This window comes from Leptonychotes weddellii, chromosome 12, assembly GCF_054177405.1.
Source record: "Leptonychotes weddellii isolate Sample4059 chromosome 12, ASM5417740v2, whole genome shotgun sequence".
Classification (NCBI taxonomy): domain Eukaryota; kingdom Metazoa; phylum Chordata; class Mammalia; order Carnivora; family Phocidae; genus Leptonychotes; species Leptonychotes weddellii.
In genome coordinates this window covers 26,529,368-26,555,865 of record NC_138380.1, presented here as the reverse complement: position 1 = coordinate 26,555,865, position 26,498 = coordinate 26,529,368, and the positions used below count along the sequence as shown (strand labels likewise).

At 37.7% G+C, this 26,498-nt stretch overlaps 1 protein-coding gene across 6 annotated transcripts in view; it reads left to right on the top strand.

Annotated features, from left to right (window-relative positions):
• Positions 1–26,498, top strand: part of CPED1 (cadherin like and PC-esterase domain containing 1) — a 254,947-nt gene that overhangs the window by 60,627 nt on the left and 167,822 nt on the right. For all 6 annotated transcript variants that reach the window (XR_014139160.1, XM_081800192.1, XM_081800193.1 and 3 more), the window contains one exon: positions 2,497–2,572. Coding sequence is in view for 5 of the 6 variants with exons in the window: in XM_081800192.1 (XP_081656318.1) it covers positions 2,497–2,572 (76 nt within the window). In the remaining variant the exon portion in view is untranslated. The remainder of the gene's footprint in view (positions 1–2,496; positions 2,573–26,498) is intronic.

Here is a 26,498-nt window from a genome sequence, read left to right as displayed (position 1 = left end):
GAATGATATAGTGTCCTTCTGTGTCTCTAACTACAGTCTTTAGCTTAAAATCTAATTTGTCTGATATAAGAATTGCTACCCCATCTTTCTTTTGAGGTCTGTTGGCATGGAAGATGGATCTCTGTCCTTTCACTTTCAGTCTGGATGTATCTTTAGGTTCAAAATGAGTCTCTTATAGACAGCATATGGATGGGTCCTGTCTTTTTATCCAATCTGCAACCCTGTGCCATTTTATGGGAGCATTTAGGCCATTCACGTTGAGAGTGATTATTGAAAGATATGAATTTATTGTCATCATGTTGCCTGTGAAGTCCTTTTTTCTATAGATTGTCTCTGTAAATTTCTGTTCTATATCACTCTTGGGGTCTTTATCCTTTTATACAACCCCCCTTAATATTTCTTGCAGGGCCGGCTTAGTGGTCACATATTCTTTCAGTTTCTGCTGGTCTTGGAAGCTCTGCAATTCTCCATCCATTCTAAATGACAGCCTTGCCAGATAAAGTATTCTTGGCTGCATGTTCTTCTCATTTAGTACCCTGAATATGTCTTGCCAGCCCTTTCTGGCTTGCCAGGTCTCTGTGGATATGTCTGATGTTATTATGATGTTCCTCCCTCTGTATGTAAGGAATCTCTTTCCCCTAACTGCCCTTAAGATGGTTCTAAGATTTACAAGTTTTAGTATTACATGTCGGGGCATTGTTCTCTTTTCCTTGATCTTGGGAGGGGTCCTGTCTGCCTCTAGGACATGAATGTTTGTCTCATTCCCCAGATTAGGGAAGTTCTCAGCTACAGTTTGGTCAAATATATGTTCTAGTCCTCTCTCTCTCCACCCACTCAGGGATCCCAATAATTCTGACATTGGAAAGTTTCATGGCATCACTTATTTCTCTAATTCTGTTTTCATGGATTTTGAGGTGTTTCTCCCAGGCCTCCTCTTTTTCCTTCTTTTCTATCAATTGGTCTTCTAGATCACTAATTCATTCTTCTGCCTTGTTTACCCTAGCTGTTAGAGTATCTAGATTAGATTGGATCTTATTGATAGCATTTTTAAGTTCTGCCAGTTCAGCTCTCATTTCTGCCCTTAGAGACTCTATGTTGCCATTAATCAGTTTCTCCATTCTAGCTATTGTCTTCATAACTGCTACCCTGAAGTCCATTTCCGACATCTTGGTTATCTCTGTATCCATTTGTAAATCTGTGGCAGAAGTCACAGTCTCTGAGTCTTGACTATTTTGGGGGTTTCTCCTCCTAGTCATTCTGTTGAGGGGTGGTTGAGGGAATGTACAGAGTTCAAATTATTGACCACAACCCAAGCAAGATGCACCTGTTTTATAGGGACTTTAGGGTTGCTGGCCTCTTGTTCTCCCAGCCTGTCTTCTGGGGGAGGGGTCTGCAGCGCTGTTACTCAGGCAACCCTGTTTGGGCAGAGTTGCCTTGCCCCCTGTGGGGGGGGGATGGGCTCAGTGAAAACCGGTTTTGGGGGCCTTTTGTTCTCTGGCGGCTTTCCCTGGTGGCTTTCCGTGTCTCTTCCGAGAGTCAGAGCAGAAGAGACTATTTCCAACCCTCTGCCTCAGAGCAGAGAGATCACAGTCTGTTCTTCAGTGAGCTCTCTAGGCCACACTATCTCCGTTTCTGTCTGTGCTGCTAAAAACTGCAGCCTCCTGGGTTATGCGCCTCTCAGCAGCACTCCCAGTCCTCGCCTCCAGATCAGAGCATGTCTCTGACCTTTGTGCTTTAAAACCGCCAGCCACCTCCAGTTCACACACGTGCCCCTGCAGCTCCAGGTTTCAGTCCCGGGGGCTGCCCTAAAGTCCTTTTCCACCGCTACTGGTCTGAGTCTGCCCCATCCCCAGCATGGGAAGCTTTTGTGAACCGGCGGTGCAGGATCCCAAAGCCTCCCTCCCCCTTCCATTTATCTTCCAATATCTGCCCACAGAATCAAGGCCCCCCACTTCATACCTCAAAACCAACTGCCTGTGATATTCTGTTTGTAGAGATCCAGATATAGCTTCTTACATCTCAGGCTGATTTTGTGGGTGTTCAGAGTGGTCTAGTAGATATCCAGCTCAATTCAGGGGACCAGTTGGAATAGGGTCCCCTACTCCTCTGCCATCTTTTCCTCCCCCCCGCCCCTGTTTAGTGCTATTTTCTGCCAAAGCATAATTGTCAACTTTCAAGTTATTTGTATTACCCTATTTGCCATAAGGACATAAGTATTTCCTTTTAGTTTTAGCACATATCATGGCTTTGAAATATATCAAGGTTTTCAGAAGTATTCCCAAATATTTTAAAATTTTCTAAGGGCAAGTTTTTGTTTTATATTATCAAATAAACCACTTTACTGTTCTGGATTTGAATGTTGACTTGAAGAGATTTGAAGGTAGGTTGTAGCCAGGGTAGACAATAGTTCACCACTTTACCCTGTGGGTTTTTGCATTTCCTTTGCTTTAACATTCATGAATACCTAACTCACTAGAATCTTTTCATTCCTTTCAGGTAAATATATTACCAGATATACAGCATCAGCTTTGCAGAAAAGAAGGATTATGTCAAATAATTAGAAGATTTCCAGGTAATCTTTAGTTTGCTTCCTTATGCATAAACATGTGAGTTATGTAGGCTGCTTCCGCAGATACCAAATAATGAGATCTGAGATATCAGATCCTTATATTTAGTTCCTTGGTCTATCATTCCACTATCACAAATCTCCCAGAATCCACAAGGTTTTGCCCATAGGGAGACCCTGATAAAAAGGAATACAAGCATAGCATTGGTATTCTTTCTTTCAGTTTTGCCTTCTAACTTTCTGGGTGAATGTTCCTTTCTTCTTTTGTATTTGTCTTGAAAATTATTGCTGTTTTATTTTAAAAGCAATTATTATAATTATTAAAATACTTCTTAATTATATAAAACAAGGTTTTAAAAAAATGTATTTCTTCATGATTAAGTAATTCTGATTTTAACAAATTTGTGTTTCTGCTTTTTGAAATTCCCTCAATTTGTCTGTGTGTTTCAGACAGGATACTGAATGAGTAATACCATGTCTTGACAACATTAGAAATTTGGGGCAAAAATTACCATCTCATTTTCTAATCGATTCCCAAAGTGAAAAAAAAAAAAATCAGATGGTCTATGAGTCTTCAGAGATCAAATTATAGCTTACTTTAAAACCCATGAGTGAAAGGGTTCCTCAAATTTCTTGTTTAAAATCCATTTAATGTTAAACAGCTTATGGCCCTAGAAAGTATTTCAGTATATAATTACAATTTAGATCTGCAGAGCTTCAATTCTATTTTTAAAAATTTAACTTGTGTCCTAGTGGGATCAGAAACCTCATGTCCCATAGGGTTTTCCGTGGAGTTTCTGCTTCACACAAAACATATACTACATTGGTATGCCCCATCGTAAAGACTACAGTCTTCTACTGTCATTTCTCAAGGATTAAAATAAAGTAAAAATGAATCAACAACTCAACTTTCAATATAAGGTATTCATCTAAAATTAAAAAATAGCTGTCTAAACTTGGTTTTATAGTTATTATTTTTCTATGGCAATTGTAACTGACTCCATAATCTCTAAGTTTTGTTTCATTTTGTTTCTGTAAACTTCCAGCTGGGTAGTTTTTTATTTTATTAAAAAAAAATGTTTTTGTGAGATGCAAGTAAAATAATTATTTCCATTAATATATTATAAGTAAGTATCTAGGGATCCTTTAGGCAATTTGAAGAAAAGAATTTGTTTACATTTTGAACAGAGCCTGCATATTTTTAAAGTATGTTTTTCTTTGTTGCTACTTACATTTCAAAATGATTGATTCAAAACATTAAGTTTCTTTAGCTTTGGAGTCAGCAGAACATGTAGAATCATAGGAATAAAAGCTCATTTATATCCAGAAGTGGGTTACCACTTTAAAAAAATTCCCCAAACAACACTTACATAAGCTCATATTTTATGTTTTGCTTATCTGCCATTAAGAAGCTTTTAACTGTCTTCTTTTGTTTTAAATATTATTTTTGCCTCAAGAACATCTATAGGTTCTAGACATAATGTAGTCCTTTCTCCACTCTGTCTAGTGTTTCAATTTTCTATTTAGCTCTGTGACTAACAGGATAATTGCACGGAATATATTGCCTTTTAAATAAATAATTTTATTTAAATTTAAAGTTATTAAAATAATTATCATGTTATTTGTCTCTAGCTAAAGATAATTTTCTTAGATGCGTAGCTTTAGAGGACAGCATATAGGCCACAGGATTATTTTCTGATTTAAGCTTTGTATACAATAGATTTTGTTGTAGACTGTTGCTACGAATATATACTATGTGGTATAAACTCAGTATTCACAAGATTAAAAACATTCTATTTGTTATCAATATTGAATATTTAATATTGACTACAGATTAGATAGCAACATGTTAGTACCTAAATATATACTATTATTAAAGAGGTAAGATAAGCAAACTACTTTATAATTGAGCCATTTTATTTAAAGCCAAATGGACTGTGCCATTTTAGGCTGTGTTTCATTTGGAGGTAGACAAGACACAAATTTTTGAAACCAGGGATTTTAGCTCTGCCACCTGTTAGCTCTGTGATTCAGAAGTGGTTAGTTTTTCTGTTTGCTTTTTTAATCTATAAAGTGAGGCTAATGAAACCCATTTCATAAGTTAAATTTTAAAAACATAGTAGATCCTCTATATATATGTGTGTGTGTGTGTGTGTGTGTGTGTGTGTGTGTAATTGGATTTGAAAAATAAAGCATATTATATATTATACCTGGGGTGCCTGGGTGGCTCAGTCATTAAGCATCTGCCTTCAGCTCAGGTCATGATCCCAGGGTCCACAGATTGAACCCCGAATAGGGCTCCCTGCTCTTTGGGAAGCCTGCTTCTCCCTCTCCCACTCCCCTTGCTTGTGTTCCCTCCTTTGCTGTGTCTTTCTCTGTCAAATAAATAAATAAAATCTTAACAAAAATTAAATATATATATATATATTATACCTAACACATAGCGCTCCAACAATGTCATCCTAGATTCAAAACATCAAGCAACAGGACTCACAAAATTTAATATTTTTTCTCTTTATATGATTGATTATCACTATGGTTTTATGTTTCTGGCAAAAACTGTGAATATGTTTCTGGCAAAAACTGTGAAGGGTTTGAGATTTCACCCTATTTCTAAGCTCACAAGTCTGCCTGCCACTGTTTCCCGGGGCACAGGCAGAAGACATGAGACTCTTGGGTCAGAGACAAACAGCTCTATTATTTACAGCAATAGTGGTAGGCAGACTACCAGCATTTGCACTGGCTTACTGAATCCCAGTTCCCACAGGGTGATGAGAAATGGGCTAGGTGACACTTGTATACTTAGTGGTTTGCGTTTCAGTAGACGAGCTCTGACCTTAGGGAGTTAGAATGTTTTATAATGGGCAGTGAGAATGCCTGCCCTTTGCTCCGGAGAGAGACATTATTTTTGTTATACTGGACAAAACCTTCTCTTTGCTCCAGAGCAAGACACAATCTATATTTTTCAAGGCTATCTGCTATATAAATATCTTTGAAAAGATAGTTCAGAACAAAGATTGTCAGTGGCTCTGTTTGCAAAATGTACAGAAATGTGAAAATTGCCTGGAGAAGTGTCTCCCAATAGTTTCAGAGAAGAATACCTGACAAGTTCTAGCTCTGAAGCTTAATCAATGTATAATTCTGAGCAAGATTTAAATTTTTTTTAAGGTTTTATTTATTTATTTGAGAGAGAGAACGAGATAGAGCGAGCATGAGAGGGGGGAGGGTCAGAGGGAGAAGCAGACTCCCTGCTGAGCAGGGAGCCCGATGCGGGACTCGATCCCAGGACTCCAGGATCATGACCTGAGCTGAAGGCAGTCGCTTAACCAACTAAGCCACCCAGGCGCCCTCTGAGCAAGATTTAAAGCCTACTGGTGCTTCAGTTTCCTTGTCTATAAACATGCAAAGTTTGGCAAGGATTAATAATGTTGAGATTCCATGATTCCACTGTGCATTTTTTTCATGCGGACATGCCGTCCCAGGCTTTATCTTAAGCAGTGGGTGGAGACAGCAATGCTAAGAGTGGAGGGTGGATCATACTGGTAAACGTGGTTGGAACCGTGCGTGTGTAGCAGGACAGAGTTTGGGCCAGAGGTAGAGGAGTGTTTGAAGACAGCATGTGAGATTAACACAGTCTGTTCCATTCCATCGCCAAGCTGAGTGTACCTGCCATTAGACTTGTGACTCACTTTGAAAGGCACAAATCCATGGAATTTTTACTGGCTAACACAGAGATTTATTTTTACCTTGCCATTTAATGCTTTGCCTTTTGAAAAAAAAAAAAAAAAACAACAGTTTCATAACTTTAGTTGGCCCAAATTCTGGCTAATGGTTTTTGTTGCTTTTTAGTAACTTTGTTTTTTAGGTAAAAAAGATTTCTTTCCCATATTTAAGATATAAATATAAAACAAGACATCAGAAAATGGTTTTACTTGGGTTGTGAGTTGTTGTTTTTGTTCTTTTTTATGCAGTATCATCATCCAACAAGCCCTGGTTAGAAGTGTGCCAAATTTGGGGGCATTACTCATTCTTTCCAGTAGTTTTATCTTAGCTCTCAGCATTGGCTTTCACGTGAAGCTTGAAATGTACCCAGACTTGATGCATAGGAAGCATATTGAACACTTTAGGATCTGTATCCTCATTTTTATAATAAAATGTGGGTATATGAAGAAAAAGGAAAACAATAAAAAAAATCTTTTGTTGTATCTAAAGAAGACTGGACTTTAAAAAATTATAGATGTTTCCTATCAAGTATAAAATGTATCTTTAAAATAACATAATTGAAATTATTTTTAAGCATTGATCAATAAGAGTTATTTATCTCACATGGCACTGATGATTGTTTTTAATATTTCAGGTCTAAAAATTCCTATTTGTCATATGATGTCAGCGAAATATTGTCAGGGAATTGGGTAGCTTAGCTTGGATTTAAACAAAGCAATATGGAAAATTGCCAATGCCTAATATCATTTCAGGATTTTTGTTGCTTTCTTTTTTTTTTTTCCCTCCCCTCTGCTATATTCTCCTTCAAACAAGTCTACAAGCCATTGTTAAGGACTGGGGACTTGTCTCTACAAGGCAATCAGGCAAACTTTCAGAGAAGGCCAGCTTGCTTGTTCTTTGTCCTCTCAAATGCTCACATCCCCTCTCTGTGTCTCCTGTGTGTTCCTTCATGTTTCTGTCTTTCCAAAGACTTCCACCTCCTGTCCCACCCATGATTATATCCTTTATGCAAAACATTCTTTCCCCAAATAAAACTCATCTCTTTAGTATGACTGACTTCAGCTAGGTGATAGCAGAAAATAAGCTGATGGAACTAATTCAGACTAAATTACACCCTCACGCCAGTCATAAGCCTCTTAGATGTATTTGCATTTTTATAAAAGAAGCTTTCAAACCCAATGAATTTCTAATTGGTAGAATTTCTGGAAGTACATTCAAATTCTCATTCAGTTCATCGGCAAGCCGTCCACTTCCAAAGCTACTTGGATCCATCTACTTTATCTCTACCATGACCAGTCTAGTTCAAGCCAACATTCTCTCATACTCTTCCCCCTTCCTTTCTTGTCCGGAAAAATCCACTCCATTACTGAGACTCCAGCCAGAGTTATCTTTCCCCCATCTCTTTCATAAATAAAGCAAATTTATTAGACCTCCTCATAGCAGTCTGCCTAGGGACGAAACAGTGAGGTCCAGCTCTCTGATGCTCTGACTTGATCCAAAGTTAGATTTTAGAACAGAAATCACACACCCAAATGTTATCAGGGACCTGGGATGTGACTTAAATAAATTCATAGCAAATTCAGAAGCTTGAGAGGTCAGATAACCTACACATTTTCAGATTTGGCCTGACATCAAATTTATAGACTCTTTAACATAAGCCATTTGGTCTCCAAGAAGAGAAGAGGAGGTGAAGACGTGGGAACGTACAAGGCAGTATACCACATGGCATCACCCAGATGTACCTCAGCAATGTTGCAATATGAAAAACTTAGGGAAAATTCCCTCATGTTTCTCATCCCTGTAAAATTCAGTTACCACTGAGATTCAGATCCCACCCAGTGGTCCTTCTCCCACCTCCTTATCCCTATGCTTCTCTATATTCCTTCCCCTCAGAATTTTCCTAAACCCTTTCCTAAACCCTTGGTAACTCCAGCTTTCATTTTCCCTACAAAACAGTAACTTTACTAACCCCTGAGAATAATGACGCTGGGTTTTCTGTTAAAACCTTAATCTCTGCAGTTGGGAGGGATCATCAGCGTCTCTTCGCTACTCCTTCTCACTGTCATCCACCAACATCCAGATCATTCATAATATTCCATAAGGAAATTGTCACTCAGGTTCACTTCTTCCTCTCCACTTAAAATCTGCCATCAATCCTGTCAGTTTGTTGCCCATACTGATGACCTTCATCCTCCTAACCTCACAGCTCTTTGATGTCATCAAATCCATGACCTTCATTTCTCATCAACTTCAGTGTCCAACTTTGGTAGCCTTGCTTGGTACCTTGCGCCACCCAGCACTACCCCATCTTTGAAAGCTTACTAATTCACGACTTTATAATCAGTCTTTATGGCATTTTCACTTCTTCAGTGCCAGAAGCTGGAACCTCAAATGACACATTTAGTGCTCTTAATTCTGCTACTTTCTCTGTCAGCCATTTTTGGTCATAATTCCTTTCTTACCAAGCCTGGACCACTTAGTCTGCCACTTGAAATATTTCCCTACAAGCACTTGGCAACATTTGTATTTTTCTTCCGCACCAGCCCTTAAGCCACCAATTATAGAAAAATCCTACAACCTGACTTCGCTGCTTCTACACAACAGACACTGGAGGAAAATATGAGTTTGCTGTTTTTTGTTTGTTTGTTTGTTTTTATCCTGAGGATGACTGCCTCACTTGCTAAAATGGAAAGAAAAATCATACTACTCTGCAGTTGTCAGCTCAACCACCACCACCACCACAGCTGGCTTGTGGCCCCTTGAAGCAGCCTATCCTAATTTCTCTCTAAACAAAAAAAATGAAGAACTATGCCTAGCACTTGCATTATAGATATAGGAGGAACTTCCATGCCTCCTAAGGCTGATGGAAGTAAGTTGTAGTTCTTAATGCTCTGTTCAATTCTCTGTAGGTAGAGAAGACCCTCTCCCTCCTTGGTCAGGGTATAAGCAGAATGTGCTGAGGGTGTGATGGGGTTTGTAAAAGAATGCCTGCTGCAGTTTTAGCCAGCCATCATTTGGGCTAAACAAGTTAGATACCAGGCATGGAGCTTAATCTGTCATTCAGCTGTAGGTCCCAGAAAAGTCAAGTGGTGAGACAAGGACACATTCCTTCCAAATTGAGCATATTGTTTTTAAAATGAAGAAAGTATAAAGAAGAAAATAAATATCCTGAATTCACCAACCCAGAAATAATGACTAGGAACATTTTTGTGTATTTTGTTACTCAAGAGTACTTTCCAAGTGAAGTCAATTTTTGGAGATTGACACTTTCTTTCCTCTGTGTTCCTATTGTACCTGTAACAACCTCCATTATAGCCAAGTCACATGGTATCTTAGATGTATTTGTATGTGTTTGTCCTCCCACAAGGACTGAGTCTCCCTGAGGGCAGGACTTTATTTTTCACTTCTCAAGTTCAGTGCATGGTCATAGCTCCTGGTACATAACAGCCAATCTAGTATTTTTAAATGAAAGACCAGAGAGGATGTTAATGGAAGGGATCAGGGTTGTGGAAGGAGAGCCCTACCCAGCATCAGAGGGTCTTGGCAAAGCTTGGATGGATTCATCCATTTACCTATTGCAAGCTGAATGTTGAGTTGATACTTTGAGGCAAAGAAAAGGGGCAGGCAAATTAGAAAATACTGTCGCATTCCTCTAAGATAGAATTACCCATTTTAAGTAAGAAGGTATTTGCACTTATGAAAGTACTAGAGAACTGATATACTATTACATATATGCAAGGCAGAAAGATACCAATAATTTACATAAGGTAGTTTCAACTTCTAGGTGATTACCATTGCAGCCAAAAGACTCATGACCTTAGTGCTTTCTAAAAGAACAAGGTTAACATTTTCTTGCACAGTTGATTGATCATTCATGCAGCCCAGACATGGACATATACTTCCCTTAGATAGGCTCCTATTTTTGTACCACTTCAACTCAAAGGTCTTTAAATATTTGTTCACCATTTCTTTAGAGGAGAAGCTAAGTGCTGACTGCCAGAAGGATGGAGTAGGAAGATAGTAGTGAAGATACTCTCTCTTTTCTACCCAGTACTGTTTTAGTACTTCTTACAGATTAACTCTCTGGGTAGTTTTCTTCATCTTAATGGTTCTACATTCAGAGCAGAGGAAATCCAATACTTCTTGCTGACTATTGTGCTTCAGAACTTTTTCTCGGTGGGTCCTGTGAAAGCCAGGGTGTCTGAGATATGGCCAGAAAACCTAAATCAGAAAGAAAGAGCATTTATCTAGATTGCAGTGAGTGTTACGTGGATTAATCCCAGAAACCCTATTTAACAAAGAAATGGAACTGCTTTGATCGATAATGGGTAGGATCCTACTCTCTTCATCCTTTCCTTTGCTCTTGTTTTTTCATCCTCTTGGTGGCCCCTAGAAGCAACTTCCTGACACCTACCTGACCCCAGCAAGAGTTCAGTCTGGGAATCATGGCTTTAGATAAGGAACTTTAGAATAGAGAGAGTTAATATCAGTGGGTGCAGAAAATACGGTCATGATTCTATTTGTCCAAGTAGAAAGCTAGAAATGTTCTTCTCTTTCCTTCCTGTATCCTGTTCAGGTTTTTGGCCACTTATGAGAGGGAAGTTAATGAAAACAGAAATAAAATTTTTAGAATAATCAGACATGCATTTTTTAAATACCTTTTACCTTTTCCTTTCATTATGCCTTTATAACATTAGTAAGATACATTCATTATGAAAAGATTAGAAAATACAAACAAAAAGAAAGAAAAATGTAAATGGAGTGCAGTTATATAGTTTTTCATACCTTCCCTATTAATATACAATTTTTACATACTAGAGTAATAGACACTTCAAGTGTGAACAAATTATGGCATATTTATCAGTGGAAAACTACAAAGATATTTAAAATGATGGAAATCTACATTTATTGGCACAGAAAAATGTCTATATCATTGAGTTAAAAATAAAAGCAAGAAGAGTAACCCCAGTACATGCTATACATAATCTACTTTATATTATTTTATGTTTGCCTATGTATACAATATCCACATATAAAATGTATATTAACAATGTTTTATCTTAAAAATATATTCTTACATATAAATATACATATATATTTTTAAAAGATTTTATTTATTTATTTGTCAGAGAGAGAGCACAAGCAGGGGGGAGCGGCAGGCAGAGGGAGAGGGAGAAGCAGACTCCCCGCTGAGCAGGGAGCCCGATGTGGGACTCGATCCCAGGAGCCTGGGATCATGAGCCGAAGGCAGACGCTTAACCAACTGAGCCGCCCAGCCGTCGCATTAACATACATATATTAATTCATTCAGTACTCACAATTTCTCCATAAAGGAGATACTATTATTTCTCTTTTACTCAAGTGTAGAGAAATTAGGTACATTTCCCAGGATCACACATCTAACAAGTGGTATATGCACATAGGCACTATGAGTCTGGATCCTGCTTTCTTAACGACCTCACTCTGCCCAGCTCCTCAGCGTGGTATTCAAGACCCCCAAGGGCTGAGGCAGTCTACACTCCTGCCAGGTCTCCCATTATTCCCTCAACCTAACTCTGCTCAAGCCAAGCTCCTCCTTCCACTGTCCTTTCAACAGCACACTTAACTGTCCTCTCCTCTTCCTGCCTTTATCCTAATGACCTCATTTGAACTTGATCAGCTCTTTTAAAGACCTTTTTTTCCAAATACAGTCACATTCCGAGGTACTGGGGCTTAGGACTTCAACATATGAATTTCGAGGGGACACAATTCAACTCGTAACAGCCAGAGATGGGTGGAGGAGGCAAGGAGCTGTGATTGGCTGTTCACCAGATACATATGCAGAGAGGGGAACAGATCCCCAAGGGAAGAAAGAGATATTGGACAGACAAAAACAACTTGATTGGTTATGATAAAGCCCACTGAATTCTTTAGGTAGAAAAAACCCATATCCCTGTCCCCCATGCAAATCATTTTGAAGTGAGAAAATAGTTATCTTCCTTCTCTTCAGCACCCAGAGCCAGATCCTGTCCATTGGGTACCCAAGTGCCCTTCTGCTGGCCTGTATGTGGCTTTGTCTTTCTGCACCCTGCTTAGTTCTAACTTCCTGCCTCAAAGCCCAGTTCTCACATGTTCTCAGACCTTCTCCCTGCTCTCCAGAGCCAACTGATTTAATAAATTAATTAGTGCTGCTATGCTCTCCTGTCTCAAATGTACTTTTTTCCCCCACAGGACATACTTCAACCCAAATGAATAATTCTATTGGTAAGAATTTTAGACACCATTGTAGACCAGTCAGAATCTCATGGAAACTCCCGAATCATGCAAATGGACAATCACCTACACAGTCTGACCTAACCATAAAATTTACCACTCTGCCTATGAGACGTAAATCTCTAAGTTAACTAATTGCAGCCAAAATCAAGTGGAGGTTTTTAGAAACTGATAGCATAGCCTTGCTCCATTTCCTTGAACATGGGGGAAAAATATCTGCTGTTCAGTATATAGTTTGTTAGTTGGCACCTACAGAATTCTTCCTTCCACTTGGCATTTCTTAAAAAGTAAGAAACAAGCTTGTCAGTGTGCCTAATAGTGCTTCATGCCTGGCCACTGGCAAGATGTAGGGGAAGGGCAGTGGTGGCCAGTGGCACTGGGATATGTGGATGAGGGGAGCCTTAGGAGACTCACTTTGTCATCTTGTCTTTGGGAGGAGCTGGACCGAGATCACTGACCCAAAATTGTCCTTTGCTCTTTGTCACTCATGGCTTTACACTTTGCACATTTGGCATTAGGCCAGTTTGAAAGGGACAGCATATCCACTTTTCAGTAAACATTTGGCAGCTCGTTGACTTCTCTGAAGTTTTGCTAAAGACCAGCTAGCTGAGGGATCCCTCTACTCTTTGGTAGGGCAAGTTTGGTAAATCTTTACTGGTTTGCGACCTCCGTACTTCATGCCACCATGTAGGTGTCTCTATTTCACTTGGAGTTTGTTATCTTCTGCCAAATACTGTTACATACCAGAGACAACATTGCATAGCACACTTATAATATGTACAATTTTGATTATTAATTCGGATTTTCAATGGATCATAAAGGAAGAGGTGGTAAGAGTGATAATCCCTTTTGTTGTCTAAATCTCTATGGCAGGCCCCTATTTACTTATTTTGATGATAAAATAGGCCACTAGCACTGCATCTAAACAATGCCAAAAAACTCATTAAGCTTTGAAGAACTTCAAACAATAAAACTGGGGTTTTTTGCATTACATAATGAAAACTCAGTAAACTATATTTATACTTCATGGATTTGGTTGTTCTGTCATCCCAACCTGCATTTATTAATCAGTAGTTTTATATCTTGTTATGTATACACACATTCCATGACTTAGTATGTAGTCTGCTAAAATAAACTATACTATGTTTGTTGTCATTTTCAACAATTACATCACCCAAGCAGTGATTTTGATATTTTCCCCACCTCAGTTCTTCCTGAGCCACTGTATTTGTAACAAAAATATTAGTGGTGAATCTGAAGTCTTAATAAGATGCCTGAAAAATGTAACTTGCTTCAAAATAGATAAAAAAGTTCTTACAGAAGTAGCCAAACTCTTTATTTTTAAGCGATCAGGGGCTGAACTATTTGGGGATTACAGGAGCTGGATTAAGAAGGTTGCAGGAAAAAATCAGGTTCAAGGATTTAGCTGCTAAAATGGTGAAAATTCATTCTGACAGTTTCATACTTGATTTGTGAGTAAACTCAATAAGCAAAGGAGAACTATACTATAATTTTGATTCATTTATCTATACATTTTTAAATCTATCTAGGTAAGTGAATATAAATATAAATATGTTAACATATACATTTGATTTTTATATTAATTAAATCTATCAAGAAAGAGTGTGTGTGTTTGTGTGTATGTGTTTGGTGTTGGAGAATATAATGTGTGGAAATTCAAAATAATCTCTCTTCCAGTCTCCTTTTGGTGGTAGAAATAGATATTGAACAACAAAATTGCAAGTGTTATGAAAGAAAAGCATTGTTAGTAAGTTTGCTCTGCTCATATCTTTGTTCATTCATTTTCATGGAAGTCTAGAACCATGAGCTGACTTTTGATTTGCAAGATATCATCAACATTTGGAAATAAAAGCCAGTAAAGTGATGCATTAACTTTAATGCACACAGCTTCATAAAGGGTATGTTATAGAACACATTATTCATGGGAAGATGCTTCTTGTTTTGACCAGTCTCTTGAATTTCTCAATGTAACCATGATAATTAATAATACAATTTATTAGGACCAATATATTTTAACAAGCATTTAATGTCTTCCAATTTGACACATCCTGCTGAAAAATATATTGATAAAGACCTAAAATGAGAGTTGCAGCAAGCTACATATGAAGTCAAGTACGTTTATTTTCCTAAGTAGAATCTTAGAAACCTTCATTTGGAGTTGAAGTTGTGATTGGAAAGGATACATATCTTGGCAGAACTATAATTAAGTGAGTGAATGGGGTAGTTTTGTAAGCTGTTTTACTCTTTGATGATGGGTTGGGTGTGCTTCTGTCTGGGAAAGAAGCATAGACTCTATTATATAGTAAACCCCATTCAAATACTCTGATTCATTACACCAGGAACTTTTGAGACCATTTTCTTTAAATTTCTCTTAGCACCATCTATTGGTAAAATAATGTAACTTTCTTTTCTTCTGAGTCATTTTAACTAACGACCTCATAGAGTCATAGCAACAGTACAACCCCAGTGTTAGTCATTTCACGAGAAAATATGTAGCGTATCAAAGGGTCAGCTTACCCCAAAGAGGACAAAAGTAGGTGATTCGTTCGCATCCACTGAGAGGGCCTTTTGAAGGCCCATTTTGCCTCACCCATTTCTGAGCATCTGTAAGAAAGATTGTACTGGTAAAAATTCTAGCCTTCTACCGAGTGAAGGCAGAAGTCAGGAATCCTATGGTCCAAGTGTGAGAAGACCCGAATTCCAGTTCCACCCAACTGCTAACTATAGTTTGTGACTCTGGGAGAAGTACTTAGTCCATTTGTGCCTCTTTTCTAGGCATGTGAAATAGGAACAATTATACTGACCATTCTATTCTCATAGATTTGTCATGAAAATGCCTTATAAAAGAATACATATTGTAAATCTATAAAAGTAATATGTAAGGCATTATTTCTATATTACTCAGGATGTCCATGAATTGACTTGGAAAGGAAAATTAAATGAGGCTTTCAATTTTCCACTTTGACATAAAAGTGTCACAATAACATATATTGTTCTTTTTGGACACATTCTGAGATGGAAAGAAGTAGGCAAGAATTACCTAGAGTGAGAGATTGAATATAGAAAGTCATCAGAAAATAAGTACTAAGTTTTGGTTTGTTTTGTAGATAATTATAGTAGGGCTTCTTGGTTTACGGCACAGAATTATTTTATATATAAATTACCCTAAAATAAGAACAGGAGGTAACATTAAATTTTTATTATATGTCAGACACTGTCAAGCACTTTACATTTTCTTATGTCTCTATAACTATCTATGGGGCAGATACTGTCATAACTCCTTTAGATACAGAAATGGAAGCTCCAAGAACCTCTGGGAAACATAACTAGAAAGAAGCAGATCTATATCCAAAGTACTATATTATACCCCTTTTAATAAACTTGAGCCACTATACTGTATTTTAAGCTTGTTTTATAATATGAGAAAATAAGAAAGGAGCTATTTAAGAAAGCTAATACCTGGGCCTAATGAGAAATTGAACTTGTTTACCCATTTTATGATGATAATGATTATTCTTTCATCAACCAAAATAACCCTTTTAATTTCTTATTTATCATAATATTCACATATAAGCAGATGTTATGTGAATTTGCACAAGCAAAATATTGTTTGTTTTGTTGTTTTAGTCTTTAAATAGGGAACTCAATAGCAGATGGAAATTGCCAGCCCTGGGTAGTGAGAAACTTGGGTCCTCGGCACTTACTGTCATTCCCTCTTGAGAGTCTTCTTGACGTTTCTTCTGTTACCTCTTTTCTGATGTGCCCACTCTAGGCTCTGCTCCCCAAACCATCTACAACCTTTCAAGGCAGAGTAAAAATTTACCGCCATGAACCTCATACTGCAGCCCTATGCCTGGGGTTAGGGGTGATTTAAGTGTGGGCATAGCCACCAGGCTCAGGTCTAGGCCTTTGGGATTCTAGGAAACATCTTGGGCCACTTAGAAGGGCCAAGAATTAGTCCTGGCTTTTTGAAGCTGCTTTTCTGATCTTCATGGGAGGGTTTTTAGAATTCCCTTGATTGTGCAGCCAAACACCAATCTGGGGGTTGGATTAATAAACGTAAGTAGAATGAAATTATGTTTTGTGGGAAATATATGATTTCTGTGGAATTAATGGTTCTTGAATGTAGTTTTCAGAAAAAGTAATTGCTTTGACCTGATTGCACATCTGCTGTAGAATAGTGACTAGGTGCAGACTGAGCCAGACTGCATATGTGTGAATCCCATCCTGGGCACTTAATAGTCCAGTGTCCTTGGGCAGGTTTCTTACCTTTGTGCTTCAGTTTTCTGTCTGCCATGTAGGGACAATAATGGCTCTGTCTCCTAGGACTGGTTAAGAGGATAGGATGAGTTAATACATTTAAAGTACCAAGAGCAATGCCTTGCACAGAATGAGCAACCCACAAATGTTAAGCATTATGATTGTTGCTTTAATAAGTATTCTCATAAATATTAGTTGATGATTACTAACTGCTACGTTTTTCTAGTTTGGTAAGATGTGGGTTTTTCGGAAAATGTGGGAATAAAACTAGGATCTTAAAATAGTCACAAAAATATGTCTTTGCCTCCACTATACTCACTATCTTCAGGCCCCTTCAATCTCAAAACCCGGCTGCCAATTACTTTTGCGTCATCTTTTTGTTCCTATCAGACCCCCATTCTTTTTTAATAGCAAATATATTTGTTGACCTCTGGTTGGTCTGGAAGGTAAATATCTCTAACTTACCTGTACACACAGTTTCAACAAGCCAGTATAAGGGCCAGACTTTTGTATAAATGACAAATAAAAGGAAAGGCTTTATAATATAACAATATATAGTCTAATATGTAAATTTGAGGCACAATGACACCATAAAGTGTCATGAAATTGTCAAATCCTCCACTTATATTTTGAATCACCATAAATGTGACAGATAAAAATTCAGATTGGTGCAGTTGTATCAGAAGGACACTAAGATCCCAAGGGTCACATCGCTATTGGTGATGTGCCTTTCCAAAACAGCAAATAACTTGAGAAAGTCACAAACAAAACAAGTCTTCTCTTGCTTAACCACAGAATCGGACTCCTGCAAAATTCAGTGTATATTAAAACTGGCAAAATGCTTAGAGTTTATATATAAAATGGAGTCAAGCTCTAGGTTCAAATAATCACCATCAGGTGTTTTACCCACATCAATGTCCAGAGAGACATTCAAAAGTGATGCGGGATGAGGGAGAATTTGTTGTTGTACACAGAGTGATGGTCAACATGATAACACTGTTGTATGTGCACTGGCAATAACAGTGAGAATGGGTGCTTAGTTATTCAAACAGGTGCTGGACTTTAGGCCTAACCAGTGCCTTCCAAATAAACATATTCTTTATCCTACACAAAGCAGACATCTCACATTTATTAAATTATGACCTTTAATCCATTTCATCAAATTTCATTAAATGTTATCCATTAAATTTCAGTAGCATCCTTAATCATTGTGATGCCCTCCAATACCCTCTTTGTCTTCGAGGGTTTATCCTGTGTTCTCATGAATGCAATCCTCTCATTCCTGGATACCAGGGCCACCATTTACTGCACGTCTGCTCTGCTGCCCTGTGTTCGTCTGCTGCCAATGTACATCGCTGGTCATGCCCACCAAAGGTGCTGTCAGTGGTGCCCCATGTGGCAGAAGCTGCTGCCACTGTGCCATTGTCTGTGCTGAGGTGCTAAGCCCAGGGTCGGGGATACCAAGGTTCATGCCGTGCCTGCTTCTCTCATGGCTGCTGCTAAAACCATGGGTGCCATGTCCCATTGTAACACCCACTGTTTCGCCAGTGGGCTGGAAGGCCCTTGGTATTCCCAGAAACCTGAGTAAGTCAAAACTCAATTGACTTAGTAGTAAAAAAATCAGTGGTTAAAATCCTTCTTTATAATTCTTTTTTTTTTAATTGCATGTGACGTTATACTCTCAACCTCTCATGGATAATTGGAAAAAAATTTGCCTTAGTATTGTTTTTGCTCTGACCAAATCCTGCAGTGGAAGACAGGCTATGGTATATAGGAGCAGTGCCCAAGAAGTTGCCCTTCTCTTTCTTCTTTTTTTTTAAAGATTTTATTTATTTGACAGAGACAAAGCGAGAGAGGGAACACAAGCAGGGGCAGTGGCAGAGGGAGAAGCAGGCTTCCTGATGCGGGGCTGGATCCCAGGACTCTGGGATCATGACCTGAGCTGAAGGCAGATGCTTAACGACTGAGCCACCCAGGTGCCCTGCCCTTCTTTTTCTTGTCCCGTTATCCTTGGATTTATCTTGCCAGCTCCCTCTTTTCTCTTTAGTATAGATTCCTTACTATTAGGCTTCACCCACAGTTCTTCCAGTCAAGGCCAGGCATGGTGGACTCCTAGTTGAACACTGATTAGTTTCATACTAAAATTCTACTACAGTGGTAAATAATAACCAGGTAACAGTTTTGTCATCTCCCATTGACTATAGGGTTTAAAAGAGCAACAACAACAAAAGGAGGTGTCTTTTCCTTCTTTTACCAATTTTGGGGGCTGTGATGGTGGCTTTTAGCATTGTTGAGTTCTAACAATGTCACAACTGGACCTGAAATATTTCTCTTGAGCAGAGTATGGAAATAGACATGTATTTATCCCTCAACTATAAAGCCATAACTATTTATGCCCTTGTGTTCCAAATATTGCAGAAGCAGAAAGTTTACCTTGAATCTAAATACAGAATTGAGAAGAAAAGAGGAAAGATTACATGGTTAAGTAAACTGGTCTTTGGCCTAATTTATCTTTTTCAGTTCAGTATTTTGTAATGTTTCTGTTTCTAGATTCCTTCTCTCTCAGTCCCGGGTAGTAGGGCAGTCAACAGCCAATTTTAGAAGAACTGGTGTCATTTAAGGGAAAGAACTTTAAACTATATTCATAGCAGGCTATAAAAAGCAAAGATACCACCCACAACATGATATTTAAAATTTTCCAGTTACGTGATTTATTGGTAAATCTACACATGTGTTGTGCCGAAAGCAAAATGAGCAATATACCAGATGTACTCTGAGTTTTTAATTAAGACTAATTTTACCTATAGTACAAGTTTTAATAGGATATTTTCCTGTTTACAAGCTATGGAAACAACATTTTATGCCATTTGTGAGTGAAAGTCCTTATTATATAGAATATGGCTCATAGGGAATAGCAAAACTGAAAAGCAACCAAAAAACCTAGAGTCTTATGTCAATCGTAAAAATTTCTAGTCAGAAACATGTGCTCTAATGTCAACTCAAGCTCCTAGAAATAATGGATACTGTGAATATTTTAAGTGACTTGGCAAATAAAAGCCAGATTTGGGGGACTGAAGAAAACGTTGAGTCAGGAGCAAAATTCTCTGAGAAATCAGGGGTAGTGGCAAGTTGGAGACTAGGTGAGTAGTTTTGAAACATTTTGCTGAAAACCTGAACTGCAAATCATTTGATGGTTAATGGTAGCCAGGAGCTTTTGTCATTTTTCACTAGGTTCATGAAATTGAATGAACAACTCTTGATTCAACTTTTCTCCTATTGGAAATTTCGTGTATTTTTCTCTAAATCTGATTTTGCTGGGCTGCCAGTGGCCTCCCTTCCCTCACAGTAGAGCGCCCCAGCAGCCATCTTGGGTAAAGGAGCCTGACGTCGGGCAAAGGGGACTGAGTCACTAATAGCAGGGACCTAGGTAAAAATGGCCCTTTTGATAGAATGTTGAGCATTAAGTTGAGTTAAGCAAACAAACAAAAAAAACATTCCCTCCGAATGTTTTAGGGCTGACTCCAAAAGCCTTGTGGAGTAGTTTAGGTTTTTTAAGTTTTCTCTTTTTGTTTTGAGGAAAGGAGAGGTGGGTACAAAATGACAGTAAGGGGGGAAATTAGCCTTATTCAACACACAATGAAATTTCTGCCAAATTCTAATTTTATAACTCTCATTTCTTACTGGGCAACCCCCTCTAGCTCACTAAAACACCACCTGTACAACCTCTCTCCTAATTGGTTTCTATGTCCACTCTCCTCTCTCTAACTCATTTATATAAATTTAAAAAATAAATTTATTTCTTTCCATTACTCCAAACAACATAACAAAGACATGGTTCCCACATAAGTATGTATCATTCTTTCATAGATCGGAAAGGAAGAGGGGAATACCTGTGCTCTGATAATTTTTTCAGTTAGCCAATGTTTTCCCTGTTTGACTTAAAGCTAGCTTGAATTTTTTCCACTACTTAACCATCCAAGTTTTTTTTTGTTTTATTGAAAGATTTTGCTTTTAAGTAATCTTTACACCTCGAACCCACAACCCTGAGATCAAGAGTCGCATGCTCCACTAACTGAACTAGCCAGGCACCCCAACAACCCAGGTTTTTAAATTCAGCTTCCATTGAGTCAAACTATAGCTGAGAGTTGGATTTGTTAACTCATGACTTTGAACCCTTGACTGATGCCAGAGCTCACAGGATTTTTTAAAGCAACTACACATTTTTAATTTATTGAAAATGACTGGACGTTATTGGGTGCCACACAGTCATTTTCCCTAAGGCATTCAATGTGTTTGGTAAGAAAAAAACAAGATATAAATGACTTGTTATCCACCATCCACCTATTTTAAGGCATCTAAGTGGCAGTTTAGAACTGGATGTTCAGTCTGGGATTGCTATTCAGGGAATGCAGACAAGTGAGGTTAATTGAGATAAAATGCTGATGTCAGAACTAAAGCTGAGTTAGATTGTATTAAATCTCTGAAAAATAATCCATATATGTAGTTATATATATAAATTAAATATATAAGTTATATAATTTATATAGATATACATGCATATATATACCCACATGCACATATATACTGAAAGCAACTTGGCAATACAAAAGATAAGAGATGTTTAAAGAAAATATGAAGAATACCTTTGAGGCACCTGAGTGGCTATGTTAGTTAAGCATCCAACTCTTGATCTCTGCTCAGGTCTCAATCTCGGAGTTGTGAGTTCAAGCGCCGCACTGGGATCCATGCTGGGCGTGGAGCCTACTTAAAAAAAAAAAAGGGGGAAGCAGAATATTCTTATAGAAAATAGTCATTTGAATTTAATGTCCTGACCTAAGTTCTACAGGGAGAAAAGACAGCTTAACTTCAGAGTTTAAAATCTAGACAAGAATAGGAAAAGAAAAACTCAAAATTTGAATCACTTAATTAACATTTTTAAAGACCAAAAATTATTCAACACTTCAGATGTGAAAGCTCCTCCCCTTTTGGCTCAATTAATTGGTTAATTCTTTAGTCATTTACAAGATATAAAATAGGTCAAATGTACGTCTTACCTAGCTAAGGTTGAAAACTGAGACACCATTTCAGAAATTCTTATCAGGTTCTGCCTGGCTTCTGACACTTGCCCTTTGTGTCCTCATCTATATTAGGAGTGGACTCTTGTATTATGATGCCGCTCAGCCAAGCCTGACCTCCACAGACTCCAATTATATCACCGGTCAGTTGGAGAGGGGAAAGAACTTGAGGATAAAATGGTTCCATAAAAATATGTTTGCTCAGTGTCCTAACAAAAAATCTTCTCTGACATATTTCCATGTTACTGACCTATTTCTGGCATTTGGATCTCTGGCTCTCATTAAATTTCACTTCAGCAACTGGCTGTAGTCTCTGTGTATTCTATATTCTTATCTCAATCATGGAGTCAGATATTATGAAAATATTGATATTCTAAATATGTACTTGGTTCACATTTAATACATTTACTTATAAATAGTATAGAAGTGGAAAAGCAGATTGACAATAATGTCATGCACATTTTATTACCAAAAACATAGAGTAAAAATGGAAGATTGAGTTGGTCTGTGAAGTTGCCATTGAAGGAGAAATAGGTTAATGCTTGGTTTCATTTAAAATAGAGGCAATGACCCCCAGTGTTTGTGTCTTACATTTAAATGAGGATTGACTTCAATATCCTTAAAAAGAATTTGGAATCACAAATTTTTAGTAAGTCATTAATTATTCTGATGTAAATTATATCAATAATATTTCATGGTTTACTCCAGAAAATGTTCCTGAGAAAAAAAGTTTAATATTAATAAAGTGATTAACTTCTTTTCACAATGGGTGGGTTTAGACAGCTATTCTATTATCATATTTGTTGCACTCTATTTATTAATATTTGTTGGAGGTTGTGTTTCAAATTGTTATTAATGATGCTCATTAATTTATACTGAATTATTCATCTTTGGTCTTGCTGAACTAGTCAAGCATTTTTTTCCCTTTCTTTTTCCTTGGAAAATTCATGCAGAAAAATATCAAGGCAAAATTAAGCTGCCATAAAGTAATAAAACAATCTTTCATGCTGTTTGATCATTGCAGTGAAATCATAGGGGCAAGAAAATTGAAGTAGTAGCCTAGACATAGCTTTGATTACCAAGGAAAATGAACAGAATTCAAGGTTCTTATGTTGTTATGGTCAAAACATAGAGCAGTCCATGGGGAAAATTGTTTTTGTACAATTGCATGACTTTGACACTTCCACTGAAAAAAGAACAGAAAGGAGAACATTTATGGCTTGCATTTACTGAGTGCTCAACAAGCATTTGATTGATTGATTGGTTAGCTGGTGGAAACTTTATACAATGACTACTTCTTTCAAGCACATTGGTGTGTCATTGATCTGGTAATTTTTATGGGTCAGATTTTATCTCCATTTACATCAGGACATGGACTGCAACTTATTTCTTACAACACAAAATGGAAGTTATTCTTTTCCCCCCAAAATTACTATACTGAAATACTATGATATTTGTATTTGTGGTTCGATGCACCCTTATATGGTAACATAAGAAAGATATTCTGAAACTATAGAGAATAGACTATTGGTGTCAAATCCACCTAGGTAGTAACACAATAATGTGGAATTTTGAGTGGTTTGGCTTAAGGTTAGAATTATGTATTAATAATACCACTTGCATAAAATGAAAATAAAAATGTATTAAGGAATTGATGTGTTTGGAGCACATATATCCTCATATTATACCATTTAAATTCAAGTGTAGGTCTGAAATAGTCTAGGGTCTTTTGTCTATGGGTCATAAATTTTGTCTATGGTCATAAATAAACAGCCAGTTCTGTTGACTAAGAGTTGGTTGTGTTGGTTGTTTGTGAAAAAGTCTCTTCCTGAACAAAACAGAGAGGAATAGATTTAAATACTGTAAAACTGGGTCAGTCCTGGGCTTACCCCATCCACAGAAACCTAGCCTTAACACAGAACTCCTTTAAATACGTGAAACAACAGGAAATGAACTACTTTGCTGGGAGATCGCAATGCTAAATTTGAGGAAAGTCACTAAAACCAGTGTGTTTTTACAAGCTACTTCAAATAATATTGCTGTGTTTTATTTTGGTCTACACATCTGTGCTTATCACATATTTCCTGCTTTGTTCTTAAGTGACTAATGGCAAATGTCACATGTTTAAGAATCACATAAAAGAGGATTTAATAGATTAGCCTTTCTCTGATAGCAGTGATGAGAAACCCTTAGTGTTGAATAAATTGAAAAGGAATAACATTTAAGTTACACTTTGTGAAGTTTCTAGTTATAAACAGATTTCCTAGATTATAGAAAAGTATTATAGTAAATTACTACAGTGGTAGCTATTTAACATTTTTTGAGCATTTGATATATGCCAAGGGCCGTGCAAAGTCCTTTAAAGAAAATTTTATATTTAATTCTGTCAGCATACATATGAGGTATGTTCTTATTATTACTACTGTTATAATTCTCATTTTCTAGATAAAGACACTGAGCTTAGAAAAGTTAAGGAATTTGTTCATGGTCATACTTATGAATAGGAATCCATTAATAGGCAAGAATTAGGATTTTTTAAATAAATGTTTTTTGGAATAATATTTGTAAAATATTGTTGAAAAAAAAAGGTATTGGATAGCAACTATATTGTAACATCCTGGAGAAATCAGAACATGCATCTTTATTGGGTTCATCCATGTCTTCCCAAGGCACAGGTTCAGTTTGCCTGGGGAAACAAATGCAGCCTTGGTCCCCAAATCATCTCTTATATGATGTCCCTGTAAGGGCAGCCTTCCTCTTGGCTGTCACTGGTGCCCTTCTCTTCCATGGTTTTCTATGCTTGCTGTGGGTTCCAGGGGGCTCTGCTGATATTAGACGTCTTGGCCTTTGATAGTTCCTCTCGGGGTATCTATCATTGCTTCCTCCCTGGAGCCTTCCCTGTGTTGTTGCAGGGTCCCGATGGGGTCAAAACACATCATGCAACTCTAACAAATACCTCATTGAAGTGGACAGAGAAAAACCAATTCCTGTCCATGTTATGCTAATTGCCTAGGTCAAGAACAAAAGGTTATGCTATACAACTCTAGTAAAACTGCTCAGCAATTGGCTTGCTCATTCTTTTCATTTCAGCTCCTTTTTCTATGGCCAGTGCACTTATCTCTAGTTATTTGGTTAAGAAGACATTAGCATTCACTTATTAAACAGAGATTGACCTCCTATGTTAAGTGCTGGCCTAAGTGTGTTTGGCACTTCATACACAATGGAAAGAAAAACCCAGAATTCCTGACTTCATAGAGCTCCTGGTCCAGTAAACTAATTCCCTTTGAAGTACTTAATACTTACAACAATCCCTCCTCTCTAACTGCAAATGAGTGATCAAGTTGGTGAACCTGAATGTACCTGGTGGTGTGTTTCCTCCCCATTTTGCACAGGGTTCAAGAAGTGAAAGGGTCATTGATATTCCCCAAATACTTTCTCACCGGGTGGGAGCTCAAAGGGGATCCAGATACAGTGTCTCCTATGTGGTTTATTGGGCCTCACACAAAGAAAATGGCAACTGGTTGACCTTGTGAAGCACTCGGAATTGCTGAAATATACCTGAATTCACAGAGGGACCATATTCCAGGGCTGGCCCTTGGACTCTTGCGACTTATCTATTCCATTAGGTCATATACAGCATATATTAAAAATTACAACTTTTCACCTGGGATCACAGGAATTTAGAATTATAAACGACCTCAGAAATCATCTAGTTGTTCGTTTAGTAAATATTTGTTTAGTACCCACTGTGCTTGCTGCTGTCTTTTTCATCATCAAGCAAAGAAGGAAACAGATTCAGAGGTGAGGAAATTTTTCTTTTTTAGGAATTGGCAGAACCTGGGCTATGCTTCTATTGTTTTCAAAGCATATACTAAATACTTATTGAATGGTTTCAAGTTTGTCCCTCATATTAGGGTTTTCCATGGAAACAGAAAATAAGATCTATCTTTCTATTATTATATCTTCATTGAGAGAGAAGGAGAGAAAGAGACTCATTGTAATGTATTGGCTCATGTGATTCTGGAAGTTGAGAAGTCCCATTATCTGCCATTCTGCAATCTGGAGACTAAGGAAAGCTGGTGATGGAGAGAGCCATTCATTAGATTCCAGCCCAAATCTGAAGGCCTGAGAACCAAGTGTACTAAGGGTAGGAGAAGATTGATGTCACAGCCAATTAATCAGCCAGAGAGCAAATTCACCCTTCCTCTGCCCTTTTGTTCTGTTCAGGGGCTCAACAGATTGGTTGATGCCCAACCACATCTGGGAGAGCTCTCTGCTTTACTCATTCCACCAGTTCAAATGCTGATCTCCTCCAAACATACCCTCATAAACACACCCATAATGTTTAAGCAGTTATCTGGGTATCCCTTGGCCCAGTCAAGTTGACACATAAATTTAACCAATTCACCCTTTCGTCATTCCTACCCACAGACATTCTAGCCACTGGAACCTTCTTTCATAGGTGGTATGTTTATGGACTCTTTTGCATCACAGTTTAGAAAGAGAAACATTATGAATTGCTGATACTTGATCAATATTCAGCCATTTTTTACCTAACAAAAGGCAATTTCATATGATTCATCTTAAGCCATGGCCTACTG